This window comes from Ursus maritimus, unplaced genomic scaffold (genome assembly GCF_017311325.1).
Source record: "Ursus maritimus isolate PB19 unplaced genomic scaffold, ASM1731132v1 scaffold_36, whole genome shotgun sequence".
NCBI lineage: Eukaryota > Metazoa > Chordata > Mammalia > Carnivora > Ursidae > Ursus > Ursus maritimus.
The window spans coordinates 2,308,754-2,329,748 of NW_024426230.1; the positions used below are offsets into that span (position 1 = coordinate 2,308,754).

The window sequence follows — 20,995 nt, forward strand, 5'->3', positions numbered from 1 at the left end:
CTTAACGGCAGGGCTCGAGTTGCTACATCCAGACCAAACCCTCCAACCACAGGATCCTTTTTCTTAATAAATTTTATTTTGATAATTGTAAAAAGAAAAATCAGGACCAAAACTAAAGGCAACTTACAAAGTTCAAATATATACTCCTTATATAATAGAGATTTGCAATTTCCAGGCCCTCCGGGGGAAGGGAGGCCCAAAGGGCAAAGGGGAAGGCAACAACGCCATCACACAATTCAGTCACTCAATCAGAAGAGACGTGGGTAAGAGAGATCAGTGGGCCTCCGGACGTGAAGAATGGGAGAGAAGGGCAATCGTTCTGCCCCCCAAAACTCAGTCCATCTTGAGGTTAACGTAGATATAACGGATGAACTTTAGGGAAGAAAAAAAGGAGATGGTGCCTAGCATGAGGAAGAAGACATAACCAGTGAGTAAGGAGTAGCCAAAAAACTCTACTGTCTGTACCGCCCCTGACATGTTGGAGCGCCGGGCATAGTAGAAGACGGAGTAGAGGAAGATGAAGAGCCCAGTGGAGCCAACACTCAGCACAGATCGCCACCACCAGCGGTAATCCTCCCCAGACAACTGGAAGTAGGTGAGCGCAATGGAGATGCACGCCCCCACGCTCAGCAGGATGGCGAAGACAAAGAAGAGGATGCCATACAAAGTGTACTGTTCCCGGCCCCAGACTGTGGCAAAGATGTAGTACAGCTCCACAGAGATGGCACTGTGAAGAGAAGAGACGACACACAGCGTTAAAGGGCTGTGCGCCGCCGGCACAGCGGCCAGCTCCACGCCCAGCCACCACCCCTGCATGGCACGGGTCACTGTGGAAAGTGGGTCCACTCCACTCCCTGCCCTGGAGTTCCTGGCTCCATGGGGACTCTTCTCCCCATGACTAGCGGTGCTCATTTCAAGAACATCTGCTCTCACCGGTGGAGAGCAAGGATCTTGTCTGCTTTATCTTCTGCTGTCTTATCTGCCTGGCACCAGAGGTACTCAACAAACTGAATACGCTTCAAGCCCCACGCGGTCCCTGTGGACACTAAAGTCAGAAAGCAGAAACATGGGGACAGGAGCAATGTCTCTGGCAAGCCTTCTAGGTGAGACACCGTCACCTGTGAACTGCTTCAAGTGGAGTCCTGCTTGGAGAAAGGAGGACCCATTTCATGATCTCTTACTGGTAAAGCTGAACCAGAGATTATCCCTCTTGTTGGGTCAGGGTACTGGGAAAGGAAAAGTCAGGAACCTGAGATTGACGGCTGTGGCATAAAGGGAGGATACCTGAAAGGCAGGAAGCCTCCAACAGTCATGTGGATGAGCGTAGACTTGTACCAGGGCTGGGGGGGGATTTCCCGGGCGATGTTCTTGGTGCGACAAGGTGCGTCAAAGGGGCTAGCATTGTTCTTCCCGAAGATGCCTCCAATGACAGTGAGGGGAAAGCCCACCAGCAGCCAAACCGTCAGAAGCAGCAGGATGGTGGTGGCTGGCAGAGCCTGTGTCGAGCCATTAGCCCAGTGCACCGAGTTCACCACACTCCACGTCAGGAAGAAAGGCACTGCAGGGACGGGCCCCCAGAAGGAGGGTCAGCAGGCGGAGCTACATCCCTGGGGCCAGACACTCAGACTGGACCGAACGGAGAGGGCTGAAGCATCCTGCTCCCAGGCAGACCTCGCCCTTCAACATCCCGCGGTTTCCCGGGCCTTATCTTACCGACAACCCCTCCCCCATCCATTATCATTAAAGAGCAAGGCAGTTGTTATGTAATGATCTAAGAGTGACACAATCCACCTGCCTCCAAGGTCCCGTCCTGCCATGGCATCCCTGATTCCGAGCGTGAGACTCACTTTGGATTAAGGCCCTGTTTTCAGAAAGCTCTGGTTCAAACATAAATGTGATGAAATATAAATCAGACAGGATTGGGAACACAAAAAGCTTAGAATGCACCCACTACTGCCTTTGAAAGGACAAACTGGCTTGTAAGGCTAGAGTCGGGTAGCCACCTCCAAATTAAAAAAATATATTTTTTTTAAAGGGGGAGTATTGAAAAATAAGTTCCAGAAAGAGTGTTATTTCGCTCTTCACATAATGGTCGAGAATATGGGCGCTTGAGTCAGACTGCCTGGGTCTGAAACCTGCTCCACTCCCTCTTAGGAGTGTAATGTCAGGCAAATTACTTAACCAGCCTGAAGTTCAATTTCCTCATCTGTAAAATGGGGATAATATTACCTACCACATAGGGTTACTGTGAGGATTAAATGAGATGAAGGTGTGTCAAGTGCTTACATGCTGCCTAGAATATTTTAAGGACTTAACTTTTGACTGTGCAAAAGAAATGCATTCTTCTGAATGGTTTTGTTTCTTTTGCCTATTTTTATTCCCTTAAAGCCTGACTCTAACTCTATCCCAGGTTCCACAATGTATTCAAAGTTCCTCAAATCGGCCCACCAGGCCAGCCCACCAGGGAAAGGGCAGTCCTCACCAGAGAAGAGGCTGGTGGTGAGAATGATGTTCCACACCCAACGCTCGCCTCCAATCTGCCGGTAGAAGTGGCTGGACACGTAGCCAGAGATGCAGCAGGTCAGGGCGTACAACAAGATGGCTGCCGAGTTAATGGCCCCATGACGGTGCACATTGAACATGCCCAGCAGCGCCATGACAATAATGCCTGCAGGGTGGTAGCGGAAAGCCTGTGTCAGGTCTCAACCTATCCCTTTTCTGGCAATTTCAGAGGAATCACTCCCCTTTCACCCAGACCCAAGGTCTCCAGGAAAACAGTATCCCCTAATTCTCTTGTCCAGCAACCCACAACTGAAGAGCCACATCCTTTTTTTTTTTTTTTTTCAAGTAGGCTCCATGCCATGCTGGGCTTGAACTCATGACCCTGAGATCAAGACCTGAGCTGAGATCAAGAGTCGGATGCTGAACTGACTGAGCCACCCATGTGCCCCCATACACATCCCTTCCAAGGCCACCCCACCCCTTAGGTCTGCCCCTCACCTTGGACAGAAGAGAAGATCTGCAGATCTTTCCAGAACAAACCACCTGCTTAGTTCTACCCCTTGAGAGAAATCCCTGATTAATTTTTATCACCTCACCAGTGCCAAGGGCCAGGAACTGGGCACCCACACCAAGCACAGCACAAAGCAGACCACGGTATGGAGGGAAGCGGAAGACATCTGTATGGATAATTTTCCAGCCATTGTCACCTTGGTCAAAGTCATCACCAGAACCTGCAGACGTAGTCTCCTCATCCAGGTTGTATCGAGCCAGGTCGTTTCGAAGCACACGCATGAGAATGACGGCCACAAAACCCACCAGTAAAAACACAAGCACCATGGAATTGATGATGGACAACCAATGGATCTCGAGTGTTCTGGGAAAGAAACCACCATCGTCACCACGGCGTCTGTCACTCCGACGCTCCACTGAAGTCTCAGACCAGCGCACACTGTAGGTGTGGGTGAGGCCTAAGAACTCATCAGGTCGTAGCCCGTCTAAGCTGTGGGGCTTGACGTCCCGCACTGAGACATTGGCAAATATAATTCGATCTCCATGGAATTCTAGGTGGAAGTCCAAATGGGTCCAGAGCCCTATCTTGTGGCTGTGAGGCAGGAAGCCGCTCTCCTCCATGTAGCCCACAAAGCCGCGGATTGGCAAGTCGTCCACTACAAATTCAAAGTAGTACAGTTCCTCAATGGCCTGGCGCAGTTGCTCCACCTACAAAGAGCGGGTCAGGAGTCAGACAAGGCCTCTCCGGGCAGAGGGTCAGAGCAAGGTTTCACAGCCTGCACGCTACTCACATTTGGGGCTGGATAATTCTTTATTGTGGGGAGCTGTCCTGTGCATTGTAATATGCACCATCCCTGGCTTCTTCCCACTCGATGTCAGCAGCACCCCCCATAGTGACAATCAAAATCATCTCCGGACATTGCCAAGTGTCCCTTGAGAGACAAAACTGAACTGCCCCCTGTTGAGAACCACTGGGTTAGATCCTAGTATGCTGGGATTCTTCAAAAAGAACAATATGACTTGACAGGGGTTAGGGTGTAGAAAAAGGAGAAAGGCAAGGTGTAAGAAGGTCTGGGGTAGACTAAAGAAAAGTGCCCTAAGATAGGATCTGCTAAAGAAAAAAAAGTGTCACAGGGAAAGATAAGAGTGTAAAAGGGCTAGTTAAGAAAGCCAAGAGGTAGGTTTGGAAGGAAACAACTATGCAGGAGTGACAGTTGAGATCTTATTACCAACAGAGCAGCTTGGAGTCAGGAGCCCTGGGCTCTAGGATCACCTCTGCAATTCAAAATCCATGTAGTCTTGGAAAAGTCACTTTTGAGCAAGTATGTTTCTTCCTCAACTGAATGCAAGTAATACCACCTGTCCTCCTGCCTACCAGTAGGGTTGTAGTTAGAATCAAGTCAGATCCTTTCCATAGAGGTGCTATAAAACCGTAAATTAGAAGGCACTGTTATTGGTCCCTGGGAGGGAAGGCTAAGTGCTCGCCAATGTGGAGAGGCTGACCTGTGCAGAACTGAGCTGCATGTGGCACAGAATTCTCTTCTCCACGTTCTCCCGAAAGCGGATCTCGTACAAAGACTCAGCCATTCGGTCCCCATCCAGCACTTCACCCAGGCTAAGGCTTTTGTGACGGATCTTCTCAGGGCAGCAGACTGGAAGCTGATAGTAGTGGTAAGTCTCCTGAGGGTTGTGGTAGGGTCCCACTTTGTTGACATATAGAATGACAGGGTCACCGGCCTTGTAGTGTGTCACACCTTCCACCCCTGGCTCATGGCCTGTGCCCAGCAGCAGTATCAGGAATGGCAACCACTGGCAGCTCCAATTCCGCGGGTGCCCTAGGACTGTCATCCTTAAGGCAGTGGAACCTGTTTGGGGGAATCCTGCAGTTATGAAAACCAGGGATCAACTGGCTGACGCGCCAAGTCCGGTCCTTGGAAAGCAAGCCCCGTAGCTCCAATTACTCCCCTTGGCCTCTCGAACCCTCCCTCGGAAGGCCGCCCCCGACCCGCACACAATACTGTCTCTGTCCGCCTCTGCTTCCTCGTCCTCTGGATCTGGGGTCCCTGTCCCGCAGCCCGCCTGCTCGGGACCTCCCCGCGCGCCCCAGCCCGTTTCCATGGCAACGCCGCGCGGCCCCGCACCTCGAGCACCTTCCCGCTGCACCCGCGGGGTCCTCACCACTCGGGTAGGGCTGGCCGAGGCGGCGCCCGCGGCCTCTACGGCCCCGTAGCTGCCCTTGGGCTCCTGCCCGGGTCTCCCCCAGAGCGGCGCGCTAGCGGCGGCCCGGAGAGGACCTGACGACCGACCTCCACGGGGTTGGCCGCCGCGCTGCCTGATCGCAGCGGCTGCGGCCGCACCACGCGGGACGCCGCACTCGGTTTAGTGGAGTGCTCCCGACGAGCCTTGTCCAGCCGGGAGGCCGGCCCGGCTCCGGAGAGCCCGCAAGGCTCGGCTAGCCGCCCCCCGGCCGGGCGCCCTCCCGGCGATCTGCAGCGCGGCCCAGGACACGTCAGTCTTACCACTTCCGCCTCGCCCGCGGGGGCCTCAGGCCAGCGGAAAGCTCCTTTCCCGGAGCCGAGAGGGGGCCACGCCTCCGGCGCCGCTCCGCCGACGGTTGCTCGGGCAGGGGCTAGGCCTGAGGCTGCCTCCGGACCGCACGCCCGTACCCGGGAAGACTTGGGGCACCGGCGCAAGCCGGGGAGCCGTGCCCGCCGCACGCATCCAGTGACTGTCCAGGAGACGGAGCCCGGGTGGCGGCTGGTGGACGCCCCGGAGCATCTGCCGGCTGAGCCAATGGGGCTCGCCACCAACTGCAGAGGGCGAGCTCTGAGAGGCGGTCCATGGCCCCCGACCCGGGCGGGGGTGAGTGAGGCTTTGGGTGTCTCTGTGCTAGGACAGCGCGGGCACTGGCCGTGCAAGGGTCTTGGAATCTGGATCTCACCTCACTGCTTCTCCCAACCCGTCACGAATGGTCCCCCGCCGAAAAATAAATACATGAATAAAAATATCTTCCCGAGGCTGCGCTGGAGGCCTCCCTGGCCACGTAATGACAGTCCCTTGTTTGAACATAGGCAAACCTTAGCCCGGTCTGGTGCGGAGGCACGCAGACAGGGTGTCAGCTCTATTATCTGGTGAGTTGGGCAGCCTGACAGGGTTATTGTTATTTGCAGGTAAAGAATCTTGGCATACGTTCGACTCTTTCAGTGTTTTTGTTCGTATTTATCTGTATGTGTTCGGGCTTTTCTTAATTTTGTATTGCGGATTATTTTGGAAAATTTACCTTTGTCTCCGCTACTTTAAGGGGTTCTGCCATTAGGGCAGTTTTGAAGATCACACCCAGGGCAGTGACTTCCGTTTGGCCACCTGGGGGCAGCATGTAAGGACGCAGACTAATGTTCCCTTTCCCCAGGGAAAGAAGTCCTACAAGGGAAAATCACAAGGGCTCCTGGCCTGAAAAGTCCTCCATTGACCCTCTTCTGCCCTCTCTGACCCAGCCCTCCTCCCTGCAAGAGGAGGTGAGGTTCTAGGAAGTAGGGGATTGAGTTTTTTAGATAATCAGTGAATTTGGTAATGAGAAAAGTAACAGAGAAGCCAGAAACCTGGGATTCTTTCTCACTTACTCCCCGTCTCAACCCCCAGCCTCCTCAGATCAATGCCATCAAGCCCCCCTGCTCTTATTTCCTCAGTATCTCCCAAGGACTTGCCTTCCATTGCTCCCTTGGTTCAGGTCCCATCCTTTCTCACCTAAATCACCATGATAGCCACCTTGCTAGTCTCCTGGTCACCCCCCCCCCTTGGATCCATTTTCCATCTGCTGCTGTAAAGATTCATACACACACACACACTGTATATACTGTTTCCTGCAACAGTGGTTCTCAAATCTTAATGTGCACCAGATTCAGCCAGAAGCTTATTAAAAACAGAGATCTGGAGCCACGAAATCAGGATCTTGGAGGAGGGGGTGACTAGGCATCATTTTTTTTTAACAGGCTCTGACTTTGGCCATTTTGACCAAAATTGGACCATGAGCACAGAGGATAAACTCTAAAAAGCTTGGTACATGAGGCCTGTCGGACCTGGATCTTTATTACTTCTCCAGGTACGTTACCCTTTGGAACCCTATCCTGTATTCAGATTAGAATCTTGAATGTCGTGTTCTCTGAAGCCCGCAAGCCTCATAATTTCTTCAGCCTAGGCTGCCCAATCTACCATTCCCTACTTACCTGCCTGGAGACTCCTCTTGAGCGGTGCAAATGCCTCCTCTATAAAGCCTGCCTCCACATCTTCCAGTCTTTGTTTATAGCACTTCATCTCACTGTACTGTTATTTTACTTCTTATGGGTCTGTCTTCCTTGCTAATTACTAACTACTCATAGGAAGACTGTAATTTATCCATCTTGATATCCTCAGGACTTAGCAGTGCTTTTGTATAAAGTAGGCAGCTTAATACACATCTTTTGAATGAACTGGTTTACCTGCTGGACATGGTGAGGACAGAGCTGCCACCATGCCACCTATCCACGGGCCAGCTACCTATCCAGAGGAGAAGATGGGTGGGGCTGGGCGGGCCTCCCTGCCACGGTGTGCCCTGGACAACTCATCTTGGTGGTTGGAGACTGGAGATCTGGCTTCCAGCAAACTGTGGAGCTACCCTGCCGACAGGATCAGCAGGCTGTCAATAAACAGGAATTTACCAGTAGCCTACAGCACAGTCTGTTGTTGGAGTTGGGTTTTTTGGGAGATAGAAAATAAATCTGATTCTTCTCTTGTTCTTTCCCCTGCGTGCCACCCCCCACCCTGCACACACCCGCAGTCTTAAATCCAGGTAACCCCTCTAGCAAGAGACCACAATCTCTTGTCCTCTGTTATTCCCTCCAAACGTGTTCTCCCGTTTCACTGAGACCTGCAGCCCCTCCTTTTCTCCCTTTGGCCTTTTCCTAGCTTGTCTGTCTAACCCACGCAGCTTAGATTCCGCATTCCATCACCTCAGCCACATTCTTGCCTGCGTTCTTTTTTTTTTTTTTTTTAATTTTTTTTTATTAATAATGATTTTTTATTATATTATGTTAGTCACCATACAGTACATCCCCGGTTTTCGATGTAAGGCTCGATGATTCATTAGTTGCGTATAACACCCAGTGCACCATGCAATACGTGCCCTCCTTACTACCCATCACCGGTCTATCCCATTCCCCCACCCCCCTCCCCTCTGTAGCCCTCAGTTTGTTTCTCATAGTCCATAGTCTCTCATGTTTCATTCCCCCTTCTGATTACCCCCCCTTTCTTTATCCCTTTCTTCCCCTACTGATCATTCTAGTTCTTATGTTCCATAGATGAGAGAAATCATATGATAGTTGTCTTTCTCTGCTTGACTTATTTCACTAAGCATTATCTCCTCCAGTGCCGTCCATGTTGTAGCAAATGTTGAGAACTCGTTCTTTCTGATTGCTGAGTAATATTCCATTGTATATATGGACCACAACTTCTTAATCCAGTCATCTGTTGCAGGGCATCTCGGCTCCTTCCACGATTTAGCTATTGTGGACATTGCTGCTATGAACATTGGGGTGCATATGGCCCTTCTCTTCACTACGTCTGTATCTTTGGGGTAAACACCCAGTAGTCTTGCCTGCGTTCTTGATGCCTCTCTTCCATTCTTTCGTTCCAGCTGCCAAGGGAAACCTTAATCTTGGGTTCATCTGTCAATATTCAAGAACCTAACAGCCCGCCTGGGTGGCGCAGTCGGTTAAGCATCTGCCTTGGGTTCAGGTCGGGATCCCAGGGTCTTGGGATCGAGCCCCACATGGAGCTCCCTGCTCAGCAGGGAGCCTGCTTCTCCCTCTCCCTCTGCTGCTCCCCCTGCTTGTGCTCTTTCTGTCAAATAAATAAATCTTAAAAAAATATATTCAAGCACCTATACCCAAGATGCTAAAAAAATCTTAACACTGTGTTAAAATCACATGTCTGTAAATTGTGCTTTTAACCTCAGTTGGACCCCCAGTGCTGCCCAGTGATCCTGCTCATTTTCCACATCAGCTCTCTTCCATTCTCCACAACCCATTCTTCTCAAATCTCTGACTTCATCTCCCTCTTCTTGTCAGTTGACTTCCCTTACAGTCCTAGTGGGAGATGCAAGCAGAAAGAACACAATTACAGACACTACGTTAGATGCTGTGACAAAGTACTGGGGCTCTGGGAGCAGCCAGGAAGGAGGAACATTCCGTTTGGGCTTGAGCAGTCAGTAAAGGTGTCCTTAAAACAGCTCATGAGCTAAGTCCTCAAGGAAGAGTAGGGGTTTGCCAGGACAGAGGGGACAATGAAGGAAAGGTAATTCTGTTTGACTGGAGCATTGCATGTATGTTAAAAGATAAAACTGGGGGTGCCTGGGTGGCTCAGTCAGCTGAGTATCTGCCTTCAGCTCAGGTCATGATCCCAGGGTCCTGGGTTCGAGCCCCGCATTGGGCTCCCTGCTCATCAGGGGGCCTGCTTCTCCCTCTCCCTCTGCCTACTGCTCTGCCTACTTGGGCTCTTTCTCTGTCAAATAAATAAAAATAAGATCTTAAAAAAAGATGAAATTGGAGAGGTAAGCAGGGTCAGATGTTGAAAGCCTCGAAGCCATATAAAAGAATTTGGACTTGATCCTGAGGAGAATGAGGAGGCATTAAATTGTTTTAAGTGGAATAAAATCAGTGTTATGCCTTGGAGTTCAGGGTGAAGACTGGAGGGGAACAGAAAGCTTGCTAGAATGATGAGTTGATGGAGGCTTGACATAAGGCCGTGGCAGCCGCTTCAAGAGCCTGGAATGTATTATTAAAGGTAACTAGGAAGTAGAAGAGGTGACAGATTGGATGTAGGGGCTGAGGCAGAGGGAGGGGTCTAGGATGACACCGGGGGTGTAAACTGAAGACGAGTACAGAACTTAACAGAGGGCCACTGGGTGGCTCAGTTGGTTAAGTGACTGCCTTCGGTTCAGGTCATGATCCTGGGGTCCTGGGATCAAGTCCCACCTGCTTCTCCCTCTCCCTCTGCCTGCCACTCCCCCTGCTTGTGCTCTCTCTCTCTCTCTCTCTCTGTAACAAATAAATAAAATCTTAAAAACACACAAACACAACAACAACAACAGAAAGAGGAAGTCTAGGGCGAGAACACGAAGAGTTCACCTTTGGACATAGTGAGTTTAAGATACCCGCGGAAGACATGTCCATGTGATGTTCAGTGAGCAACTGGATGCCGGCCCTGGAACTCCAGAGGACCTCTGGGATAGAGATGAGATTAGGAGCAGTCAGCATCGATGTAATAACTGGTGTTGGGACTGGGTGAGATCTTAATGGGAGGACATAAAGCTCTGAGGAAATAAGGCCTGTGGTAGAACCATGAAGATATGATTAAGGGACAGAGAGAGAAGATAAGGCTCCAGTGAAGTCTGAGGAATGGCTAGAGGGATAGGAGAAAAACTACAGAACTTAGGGTCATGGGAAGCAAGAAAAGCATGCATTTCGTGGAATCCATTCCACCCCTTCAACCTGAGACCCTTGTAATTTTGTAACTGTCTTTACTCGTATAAAGGTATGGAAGTGATGCTTTGCAATTTTGGAGTCTCGGCTTAATTGATCATGCAATTTCTGATTTTTTTTTCCTCTTGAAATTCAGTGCTACTATGTGAAGGAATTCGGCTAGTCCGCTGGATAGTGGACCATGTGCCACAGAAACAAACCATCCCAGCTAAGACGAGACCCACCAGAAGAACCACCGAGCCCAGCTCAACTTGGAAAAAAAAAAAAAAAGAAAGAAAAAAGGTGGTTGCTTTAAGCCAAATGATCAAAAAGCATTAGAAGGTTAAGATTCCTTAGAATAGGCTTCTACGACACTCACTGCAGTTCTCTGTATTATTCTCACACGTGTGTTTCTCATTCTGGATAATAAACTCTAGGGGCACAGGGTCTCTATTGGTGTTATTGGCTATTTTATCCCAGTACTCAGCACATGGCCTGGCACACAGTGGGTGCTTAATAAACATGAATGGTTGAAAGGACTAGATCTATTGGGGGGGGGGGAATCTCACCAGACTGTAGAAGTTGCCTCCAGGGACATGTTTCACAATGCCCTTCATTCTCAAGCCTTGTGGCCAATGGTAGAAAGAAGGTGAATTGTGATGTATGTGGAACATGGGACCTTGGGGAGTTCCGTAACCAAGAAGAGAAGTAACAACAGCTAGCGGAGACAAAAAGAACTGCTGCTCCCTTCTTCCCCCTCCACGTTCCTAGTGGAGAGTTGAGCCCAGCATCCCAGACTTGCGTGACTGTATAGGCAAGCATTCGGAGACTGACTTTACTTTGGTACCCTAGCCCTCAGTGGCTCAAGGTTGGCTTTCTGAGCAGATAACAGGCTTTTAAGTAGCAAGGTTCCCCGCTCTCAGCAAGCCCAACACCATGGGGAAGGGAGACACCTTGGAGGCAGCACCACCCACCTCGGCCTACCGCTCCGTCATGGAGGACTATGGTTATGAGGTGGGCAAGGTCATTGGCAATGGCTCCTATGGGACGGTGTACGAGGCTTACTACACAAAGCAGAAGGTCATGGTGGCTGTCAAGATCATCTCAAAGAAGAAGGCCTCTGAGGACTATCTTAACAAGTTCCTGCCCCGTGAGATACAGGTTGGAAAGGGGGCTGGAAGAGGGAACTGATCCCAAGCTGCTTAAGACTTCTCAGAAGGGGTATGGTTAGGAGGGGGTGGAGCCAGAACACCCCCTGACCCCCAATCAGGGCTGAATGTCTTACTAAGCAGCAGGAAAATGATGTAAATTCAACCTCTTTGCACCCACCCACCCACCTACGTCCAGCCCTTCACAAAGTCAAAGTCCAAAGCATAGGGTTTGCCCACAGACCACCCAGCCCTCTGGAGTTTCATCCTCTTGCAGAGTTCTCAGTAAGTTAGCCGTGGGACAGCAGGAGGGCTGGGAGCACAGCCAGGGTTCTCCCTTCCCAGGTGTGATGGGTCCCTCTTCCGGGGCCAGGTCATGAAGGTCCTGCGGCACAAGTACCTCATCAACTTCTACCAGGCCATCGAAACCACATCCCGAGTATACATCATTCTGGAGCTGGCTCAGGGCGGTGATGTCCTTGAGTGGATCCAGCGCTACGGGGCTTGCTCTGAGCCCCTCGCTGGCAAGTGGTTCTCCCAGATGACCCTGGGCATCGCCTACCTGCACAGCAAGGGCATCGTGCATCGGTGAGGGCGCTGCCGCCCAGGCTGGGGCCTTTGGGCTCTCTAGGGGGCTTACGCATGTTTCCCGTTTTCTGCCCTCTTTTCCTCCCCTGACCTGCCTCAGTTATCTAGGCCCGTTCATCCGCTCTATTTTAATTCTCTGCTCAGGAACGTTTCTGTAGCGCCCACTGTGAGCACGGCACTCTGAACTACAGTGACGAGCCCCCGGGGGTCCTCAGGGACCATCCTCTCCCAACTCCATGGCTCCTTCCTCTCTACCTCGTGTCCTCATAATGGCACCTCTCTCCCACTTGATCTTTTCCGTCTCTAGCCTCTGACCCCTGGCCCTTCAGCTCCCGGTCTAATACTAAGCCCTCTCCCCAGCCTGACCCCCAGCCTTTCTGCTGCTGGTAGGGACTTAAAGTTGGAGAACCTGTTGCTGGACAAGCGGGAGAACGTGAAGATATCGGACTTTGGCTTCGCCAAGATGGTGCCCTCTAACCACACAGGGCACAGTAGCCCTTCTTACCGCCAAATGAGCTGCTTTACCCACCTCAGCCAGACTTACTGTGGCAGCTTTGCTTACGCATGCCCGGAGATCTTGCAGGGCTTGCCCTACAACCCCTTCCTGTCCGACACCTGGAGCATGGGCGTCATCCTCTACACTCTAGTGGTCGCCCGGCTGCCCTTTGATGACACCAATCTCAAGAAGCTGCTGAAAGAAACTCAAAAGGAGGTCACTTTTCCATCTAACCACTCCATCTCCCAGGAGTGCAAGGTGCTGGCTCCCCCAGGAGGGCTGAGGCCTCAGGGATGACCCACAGGGAGGGAAGACCCATCCCAGGCCCCCCCCCACCCTAGGGAGGCCCTTCCCCACCAGAACATCTCACACTTTAGCCCCTGCCCTAGAGTAGTCGGCGGGGAGGGAGCTTAAAGGGCAACACCCCTGGGCGCCACACCTTACATGTGAGTCATAAGCAGGTTTCAGCCTCTTTTAGGCCAGAAGGGGATTATGCAAGAGTTTTCCCCCAAGGTACCCTTCCTTTCCCTCTCTGCCAGGGAGTTAAATGCCCAGCTCTTCAGGATAAAATCAGGGCCACACCCCCTTTCACCAGAGTGGTGTGATGGGCTATCCTGCTTCTCTCTTAGGTCCAACTGCTCACTGCCTGTGTGGCACAATGGGGGGCGAGCTCAGCCAAGACCTCTCTTTCCCCTGCCCTAGAACCTGGTTCTCCAGACGCTACGCCAAGCCACCAAGCGTGCCACCATCCTGGACATCATCAAGGATCCTTGGGTGCTCAAGTTCCAGCCTGAGCAACCCACCCATGAGCTCAGGCTGCTTGAGGCCATGTGCCAACCCCCCAGCACCACTAATCGGCACCAATCCTTGGAAATCAATACGTAAAAGTGGTTGAAGGAAGGGGTTGAGAGAGGAGCAAAGCAGGAGGGTCTGGGGCTAAAAATCTTTTATACCAAAAATAAATCTATTTCTGATATAGTTTCATCAGCTGGGATCAGACATTCTTTCCTCAGGGGAACCTTAGCAGGGAACACTACTGAGGGTAACAGGTGGATTTCTAACCAGAGTCTGTAACCCATCATCTTGACATCTGTTAAGCCAACAGGATAATTCCCAGTGTAGCTCATACATGGTTCACGGGGGGAGAGGGTGCTGGGATGAACACCCACTTTGGGGAAGCGTCATTATTCTGGCTAAGTAAATGCTCATTATTTTACATCTCTGTGCATTCTAAATGTTCAAGCAGTGGGGTAGAGGCCCTGGTTGCTGTTTGGTTATGGCTCTGCCTCTGTTCAGTCTAGAGGGATGGCATTATTTGTTCTCTTTGAAATGGGTATCAGGATGTGTGAAATATCTTGGTTCCTTTTCCCTTTTCCAGATGCCACCTTAACCACTATTGGAACAATCCCAGTGACTCACGGCCCCTCCTCTATTGCTCTTAGAAACAGAAACGACAAAGGCACCCGGGCGCCGCAGTTGGTTGAGCGTCTCACTCTTGGTTTCGGCTTGGGCTGTGATCTCGGGGTTGTGGGACTGAGCCCCGCATCAGGCTCTGTGCTCAGCAAGGAGTCAGCTTGGGATTCTCCTTCTCCCTCTGCCCCTCCTGCTTGTGCACACACGCTGCCTCAAAATAAATAAATCTTTATAGAAGAAAGAGAAAGAAAGAAAGCAAGCAAGCAAGCAGGCCAAAATGACAGTTCAAACCAAGCCTATTCATCGTGGGTTCTGAATAAAGGAAAGCTACTGGCTCCTTTATCCCTGTATCCTCCCTCCCTGTCCCTGAAAATGGGCTTTGAAAAAGAGAATGAGTAGTAAATCAGAGGGCTGTCTTGGCAGAGGCCTGACTGGGGGAAAGCAATGCGAGAAGACTCAGAGACAGTCGCACACGGTTCTGAGATAAGTCAAACTTGTGCTCAACCTCAGCATGAGGCGACTCGAGACAAACCAACTTGAAAGACGAACCAGTAGCTACCTAGAACACAGGCGGTCAAGGTATTGTCACCTCCCGTTTGCTCTCTGTTCCAGTACTTCGTTACTCCCTTCATTACTCCCACTGTGATTCACTGCTTGAAACAAAGCTCCAAAGACCAGGGACGAGTTTCAGGTGCAGACGCGGCAGCAGAAGCACTATGGTTCCACCTGCCCGATTTTATTGGCAACAAGGGCACTGTAACTGCAAAGAGAAGGGAGCCCAGGGGCTCCTCTCACACCAAGGTCCTTCTTCAGAGTTGAGCCAGGGAGGGGAGGGTGACAACCCCTTTTCAGGCAGGGTCACACGATCACCCTCAGCAGGACCTCCCCAAAAGGCCGTGTTCCTTTAGCTTAGCACTTGGCACTTAAGGAAAAGACACCAATGAAGGCAGCACCGGGAAAACAAGCCGAGACTTATCAGGATACCCACTCAGCCAGCTGCTTTAGTGCTTCCTCATCGTCATCTGCTTCGGGAGCTTCGGGGACAAGGACATCCAGAGAAAGAAAGAAAAGGGTTAGGGCCGTAGCAACTGCCAACAATCCCTTGCTAGAACCCTGAGTCTGCTGAATTTTCTCTCCCCAGCAAAGAACCTAAAGGTGCGGTCCTTCTGCTTGCTGGACTGCTGCTAATTCCCAGAGCACCCCTGAACGAATTAGGAAAATGTGCTTCTCTCTCTCTCTCTCTCCCAGCACTTGCAGCCTTACACCAGGGTACCCAGCTTGCTGAGTGAGGCCCAAGCTGGACTTTAGTCTTCATTCCTGTTCAGCCAAGTGCCCTCACGCAGTCAGCAACCTGTGCAACTGTAGCAGCAGCCCTCTCTGCCTGGTTCCTTTGAAGCAGGATGTAAGAGGAATAATCTTTCCCTGTATCTACCCCACCTCCTCAAGTCCTGAACACAATAGAACAGCCCTGAGTACCTGGTCCTGCAGGCAGATGTGTAGACGGTACACTGGGCAGTTCAATGGGGGGTTCTTCCTCCTTGTCACCCACAGTTAACAAGTCCCGCGCCAATTCCTCCTGCTCCAGCTCCTCTAGCTCCTCCAACAGTTCATCCTGGATATGGAACAACAAAACCGTGAAGAGGAAGAAACGAGGGGCGCCTGGGTGGCACAGGTGGTTAAGCATGCGACTCTTGGTTTCAGCTCAGATTGTGATCTCAGGGTTGTGAGATCGAGCCCCATGTCGGGCTCCGAGATCAGCACAGAGTCCGCTTAGGACTCTTTTCTCCCTTTGCCCCTCCCCTCCCGTGATCTCATGCTGTAATTAATTAATCAATCAATTAATCTTAAAAAAAAAAAGATGAAGAAAGGGAACTTCTACTTCCAAAAACATACCACTTTTGGAGTCCTTTTCCTCCCCCAAACTTGCCCCATGATTCTCTTGGGCATTCCTTCTGGCTGGTCTCCCGCTTTCTCCTATATCCCTGACCCCTCACTCGCAGTCACCTCATCCACAACATCTCCGAAGCCCACAGGCCGAGAAATGGCATCTGAGATCTGCTGGGCCACCTCCTGTTGTTCTGTAATGTCAGCCATCAGTTCATCCACCTTGTCAATGTCCCTGAGAACAAGACACACAGCCAAGAAATCAGGCAACGACCCTTCTGGTTCTCCCGTCTTGCATGAATGAAGCCCCTCCTGTCTCTGGCCTCAGGCTGATAAATCCATGGCGATCGGGTAGAAGAGACCCCTGGGAAATTGTACAGAGGCAAGGCTGGCGTGAGAATTGGCGAGAAGCCACCCCGGGGAGGACAGGCTGCACTCCCCTCTCTGAAGGGTCTTTAAAAATTAGAAAAATCCTCTTTCCTCCCTATAATGCTTTAGCCAGCAAAGAGATCTTACAGGAAGCAAGGAGGCTGACAGGGGTCTAGCTGCCACAGGCATCTATACTAGAAATTCACATTCTGAGAGGTTTTAGGATTCAAAGTACAATACCAAGCTACTTTCCCCAGTGCCTGGGCCCCCTGCTCCCCTCCCCCCGTACCCACATGTCCTGGTAGGCCTTCTTCATGCCTTGGGCAGCAAGCTCCATGGTACGAAGCACTTCTGCATTGGTGGTGGCATTCTCAATGGCCTCACGCTGAAACTCCAGGGTGGACAATGTCCCATCGGTTTGTGCCAACTGTTGTTCCAATCTTTTCTTCCTCCGCAAAGCCTGTAGGGCAGCTGATCCAGCACACACCCTGAACGTCAGAGCCAGAAGCCCTTGCTTCCCACCTGGGTCCGCCCTACTGGCACCTCTCCCCCATTACCTCTCTTATTCTTGATCCCATGCTTCTTGGCCGTTTGTAGCTCCTGTTGAATCTTCTGCTCCAGAAACTCCTGTTTCTTGATCAGTATCTTCTCTGTCTCCTTCAGCTTCTGTATTGCCTCTTCAGGGGTTGGCCCCTTCTCCTTCTTCCCTGGAGTCCAATCAAGCAGGCCCATATTGTGTGAAGGAAAAACGTCCGCCACCAGTCACTGAGTGCGTAGTGCGTGCTAGGCACTTGACTGCGTTATTGTTAATCCCCAAATGACTCTCTACAACGAATGTACTATCTTCCCTTTACAAATATGAAAACAGGCACAAAGACGTTAAACTGTTCTGGTTTAAAATCACAACTAGTAAGAACTGAGGAGGAGTTGAAATGTGGCAGTATGATTTCCAAATCCAGTATTGTTTTGCTATTCCAAGCTGCCTTTCAAGTCATTTCCAAGCCTTTTTTTTTTTTCCTTTAAATAATACTTTGTTTTTCAGAGCATTTTTAGGTTCACACGGGAAGGTACCGACTTCCCATACACCCCCTGCCCTCACACATGCACAGCCGCCCCATTATCACATCCCCACCAGAGTTTGGTCACTCTTTATAATCACTGTTCCACTTGCTGTCCTAGGAGACGCCCAAGGTCCTGATTCCACAGGATCAAACTGAATGAAGTACAGGGGCTAGAGGAAAAAAATCTGATCTCAATTTTCCCCTTCATCTTCTGCACTTCTAACAGTTATTAAAAAAAAAAAAAAAAAAAAAAAAAAAAAAAAAATTCCCCTTCCCATTTTAAAACACCTAAAAAAAGATGTCCCTTGCCTGCTTAGAATCCTTCCACGCTCTACTGCCTACAGGAGAAAATCCAAAACTTGAACGAGACCTGCAAGGCCCTTCTTGACCTGGCCTTTGTTTGCCCCTCCGCGCCCCACGCTGCTTCTGTGCGGGCCTGGAGGGCAGGAATACCTCCGTCCCCGAGTCGCTACACGACACTGGATACGCCAGTTTTTGCCGGTCCTCCCCCACCAGACAGGAGCTTTACGTAGGCAATCTTTCCTCAGCCCCTCAGATCCCCTCCTGGCCAGCTTAAAGGAAGCACCAGCGTTTCGGAAAGGACTAGAGGGTGCCAGGCGGAAACTCCCCCCCCGCCTGCACAGCGGGGACCCTGCACTCACGCCCCCGCCGGCCCCCAGCCCTTCCCTCCGCGGCGGGGGACGCAGGGCAGCCGGAGCCGGGCTCCCTGACAAGGCGCGGCCCCCTGGCACGTGAGGAGGCCTCGCGGCGCCGCGCACGCGGCTTTCGGGGCGGCCCGGGGCCACGGCCTCCCCGCACCCCCCAGCAGCCCGCACCTCCCGCCGGCTCGCCTCGCCGGGCTCACCCCTCCCGAAGAGTCTGCCGAGACCACTCATCGCCGCCCCGGCCGCTCCCGCCTCCGCCCCACGGCGTCCGCGACTTCCGCCTCGCTCGGGGAGGGTGCGGCCTCGGCGCCCCGAGAGCGGCCTGCGCCAATCCTTCTTCGGGGCGCCGCGGCGACATCATCAGCTGGAGCCGACGAGGCCGCTTCTGCCACGTGACCCGAGCCACCAGCCCCCCCCCGCGCTCCACCCAAGCGGCCGCTTCATTTTTGGCTACAAAAAGGCCGCCGCACCCCCCACCCCCAAACAGAGTTTGTTTTCCTGGAAGGGAGCGTGCAGGGTCGTGCGTCCCACGGCTTGGGGCCAGTGGGACAGTTCTTCAGGCCCTTGACAGAGCTCAGGAAACGGGGGTGCGGATACGGCGAGCACAAGGGGGTCAGAGTCGGGTGTGCCACAAGTTTCTCTGGGCCAACCTGATGAAGTCTAATGCCGCGCTCTGCTCTCCGCAGTGGCTCTGCTCTCGGCACCGCCGGGTAGCCCAGGCCGGCTACAACGCTGGGAGAAGAGAAACAAGCCGGAAGAGCTCTCCTGTCACACACAGACACACTTTAATAATTTACACATACACCTGAAAATGCCGTCCTGGTTTCCTTTCAGTTTTATGCCTCCAGTGAGGCTCAGCCACAGGACTGGACCTCAGGGCCTAGCTTGGGCCTTTGCAAATGTCTCTAGTCCTTCACTTAGGGTTTGAAGACTCATTCCATTCTGGACGTGAATGCAGGTAACTCCTAGAAAGAAAAGAAGGCACATTTCATCAAGTCTGTTGTGCTTTTCATCTTTTTTGGGTGTCACCCAAAATATCGTCATGCAAACTACCCGGCCTGTACATACCTACCTAACCCCTCATAGGAACCCTTTCTCCTCCTTCCCCAAATGGCTAATCTCACCACTCAGTACCCAGCTTGCTGACGTCTACGATATTCCGCTTCTCGTCATCAAAGAAGATCATCTGGGAGAAGACAACTCCAGTCTTCTGCTGCAACCTGTGCCAGGAGGGACAGGGAGGGGCCGCGCTGGCTTCTTGCCTCCTTCAGCCTCTGTCTCCCTGCTTCTACCCTTATCTCCGCCTACCTTTCAAAGTGGGTGACCTTGCTGCCTGGATAGATTTCCCGATGAACAAAGTATCTGTCAAGGTCAAAGAGCTCCAAAAGCTGGTTAGCCCCTTCGATCTCCCCTGTCCTGCAAAAAGGTGTCACAGATGGGATCTAGAGGGCCAGAGCTGCAAGCCAAGTTATATTTAACCATTTTTCCAGGATAGGTAGGCATCCTGCATCCTCGGTCCTCATTCCACTCCCTATCCTTCCCGTCTGACACGGGCGGCGCTGAGCCAACGTTTAATAAATTAAAGCACAGGAGAGGGTACAATGACAAAGGTATGCAAATACACGCAAATCGGCCCGCGGAGGTTTTTAGAGCCAAGGGGTTCCGCGAGCCTTCGCCTGCATGCGTCTCTCAGCATGAGACTGGCAGCATTTTCCAGACGCTCTCCTTACCGTGAAGCGGCCGCCACCGGCACGTTGAGGTCCTGCAAGCGCTGCAGGACGTCGGGCACCTCCGGGTACAGTCGGACGGCCTGGCCCCGCCGATCCCGGACGGCCCCATCGCTGCGAGGCGAGAGCGGGCTCAGCGGCTGCCCGCCCCGCCCGGCGCCCGCCTCCCCAGCGCCGCCTCACCTGCTCCGGTGGAACGGGGGGTCGACGTGCGTGTCCACCCAGAACGGCCAGAGCGTGTAATCTGCGGGAGGACGGAGGAAGGGCTCAGGCTCGGAGCGCGCAGGCCTGGGGAGCGGCCGCCGGGGTCTGGAAAAGGAGGGCGCCCTGCGAAGCTCCCCAGGGCCGTCCCTCACCCAGATCGAAGACCGCCAGCTTCGGGAGCCGCGCCATGGCGGGCGCCGGCCGGCTGCGCGCTCCTAGGCGAGGCGACGCTTCCCTCGCCGCTGCAAGCCGCCCCACCTGCCTTAGAGAAACGGCGACTAGAGCGTCGCCGCGCCGGCTGCGGCCGTCGGCCGGGAGACCGTGCACGAGCGCCTCCTGACGGTGGAGCGGGGGAAGGACTGCAGTAAAGTGCCAGCGCGCCCGCCGAGGGGACCCCAGTGGTGCGGCCCCTCCCAGGCACCTTCTTCCCTTGCTCCTGCACTCCACCCCGCCTGGCCGGAGTGGGCTAGACTAGAGAAGCCAGAGAAGGGAGCCCTTTCGTGGGGCACCGCTCTCATTTGATCTTACCAGCTGAGACCTAAGTGATCCACAGCCTGTCACTCCTCGCTCAGCCTTTCTCCAAATCCGCCTCTCTGTAAGTACGGGACCCAGAGCCCTGAGCAGCATTTTAGCCACAATGTAGTGTCCGTAAAGCCCGGAGGTCTTGCCTGAACCAGGCCCAAATGTCCAGTAGCGCTACAATGGGAGGGAATTCACGGTCCTGGTTTCTACCATCCACGTCAGTAATATACTGGTAAATGTGTAATAACCAGTTTGGGGGGAGGGACTGATTTGCCGCTTGAGGCCAATTTCAAGCTACCAGCATGAAATCACCTATGGCGTTGGGAAGAGATGCCAATAATTAGATTTCCTGAGCTGGTAAGAACTGGCTCCGCGCCACCTAGAGTAGACCTTCCCAGAGTCTGATAATCACC

At 52.5% G+C, this 20,995-nt stretch overlaps 4 protein-coding genes and 1 long non-coding RNA gene across 8 annotated transcripts; 1 reads left to right on the forward strand and 4 right to left on the reverse strand.

Annotated features, from left to right (window-relative positions):
• Positions 1-54: 54 nt before the first annotated feature.
• Positions 55-5,342, reverse strand: TM9SF1 (transmembrane 9 superfamily member 1). 3 transcript variants are annotated; one of them, XM_008708796.2, is made up of 6 exons: positions 5,191-5,342; positions 4,516-4,877; positions 3,099-3,720; positions 2,483-2,668; positions 1,285-1,558; positions 55-727 (listed from the first exon to the last, which is right to left on the reverse strand). In XM_008708796.2, exons 2-6 carry the CDS (start codon positions 4,858-4,860, stop codon positions 334-336), a joined length of 1,821 nt encoding a protein of 606 aa, XP_008707018.1. In that variant the 5' UTR covers positions 4,861-4,877; positions 5,191-5,342; the 3' UTR covers positions 55-333. The 3 variants fall into 3 exon arrangements, with proteins under 3 accessions (XP_008707018.1, XP_008707016.1, XP_040476706.1); XM_008708794.2 differs by having other exon boundaries at positions 5,154-5,314; XM_040620772.1 differs by having other exon boundaries at positions 4,516-4,892; positions 5,154-5,303.
• A 200-nt stretch (positions 5,343-5,542) lies between these two features.
• Positions 5,543-14,284, forward strand: TSSK4 (testis specific serine kinase 4). The gene is made up of 6 exons (XM_008708797.2): positions 5,543-5,874; positions 7,002-7,111; positions 10,663-11,666; positions 12,027-12,241; positions 12,602-12,995; positions 13,440-14,284. Exons 3-6 carry the CDS (start codon positions 11,442-11,444, stop codon positions 13,620-13,622), a joined length of 1,017 nt encoding a protein of 338 aa, XP_008707019.1. The 5' UTR covers positions 5,543-5,874; positions 7,002-7,111; positions 10,663-11,441; the 3' UTR covers positions 13,623-14,284.
• Positions 8,963-10,656, reverse strand: LOC103679282. The gene is made up of 2 exons (XR_572887.1): positions 10,173-10,656; positions 8,963-9,131 (listed from the first exon to the last, which is right to left on the reverse strand). It is a non-coding gene; the product is annotated as an uncharacterized LOC103679282 (long non-coding RNA).
• A 551-nt stretch (positions 14,285-14,835) lies between the features above and the next one.
• CHMP4A (charged multivesicular body protein 4A) lies at positions 14,836-18,484 on the reverse strand. The gene is made up of 6 exons (XM_040620776.1): positions 18,330-18,484; positions 16,961-17,110; positions 16,697-16,874; positions 16,155-16,269; positions 15,627-15,762; positions 14,836-15,184 (listed from the first exon to the last, which is right to left on the reverse strand). Exons 1-6 carry the CDS (start codon positions 18,358-18,360, stop codon positions 15,126-15,128), a joined length of 669 nt encoding a protein of 222 aa, XP_040476710.1. The 5' UTR covers positions 18,361-18,484; the 3' UTR covers positions 14,836-15,125.
• Positions 18,485-18,897: 413 nt separating this feature from the next.
• On the reverse strand, positions 18,898-20,966 carry LOC103679325 (magnesium-dependent phosphatase 1). 2 transcript variants are annotated; one of them, XM_040620778.1, is made up of 6 exons: positions 20,213-20,966; positions 20,040-20,100; positions 19,860-19,970; positions 19,438-19,545; positions 19,264-19,349; positions 18,898-19,094 (listed from the first exon to the last, which is right to left on the reverse strand). In XM_040620778.1, exons 1-6 carry the CDS (start codon positions 20,247-20,249, stop codon positions 19,003-19,005), a joined length of 495 nt encoding a protein of 164 aa, XP_040476712.1. In that variant the 5' UTR covers positions 20,250-20,966; the 3' UTR covers positions 18,898-19,002. The 2 variants fall into 2 exon arrangements, with proteins under 2 accessions (XP_040476712.1, XP_040476713.1); XM_040620779.1 differs by having other exon boundaries at positions 19,254-19,349.
• Positions 20,967-20,995: the final 29 nt, after the last annotated feature.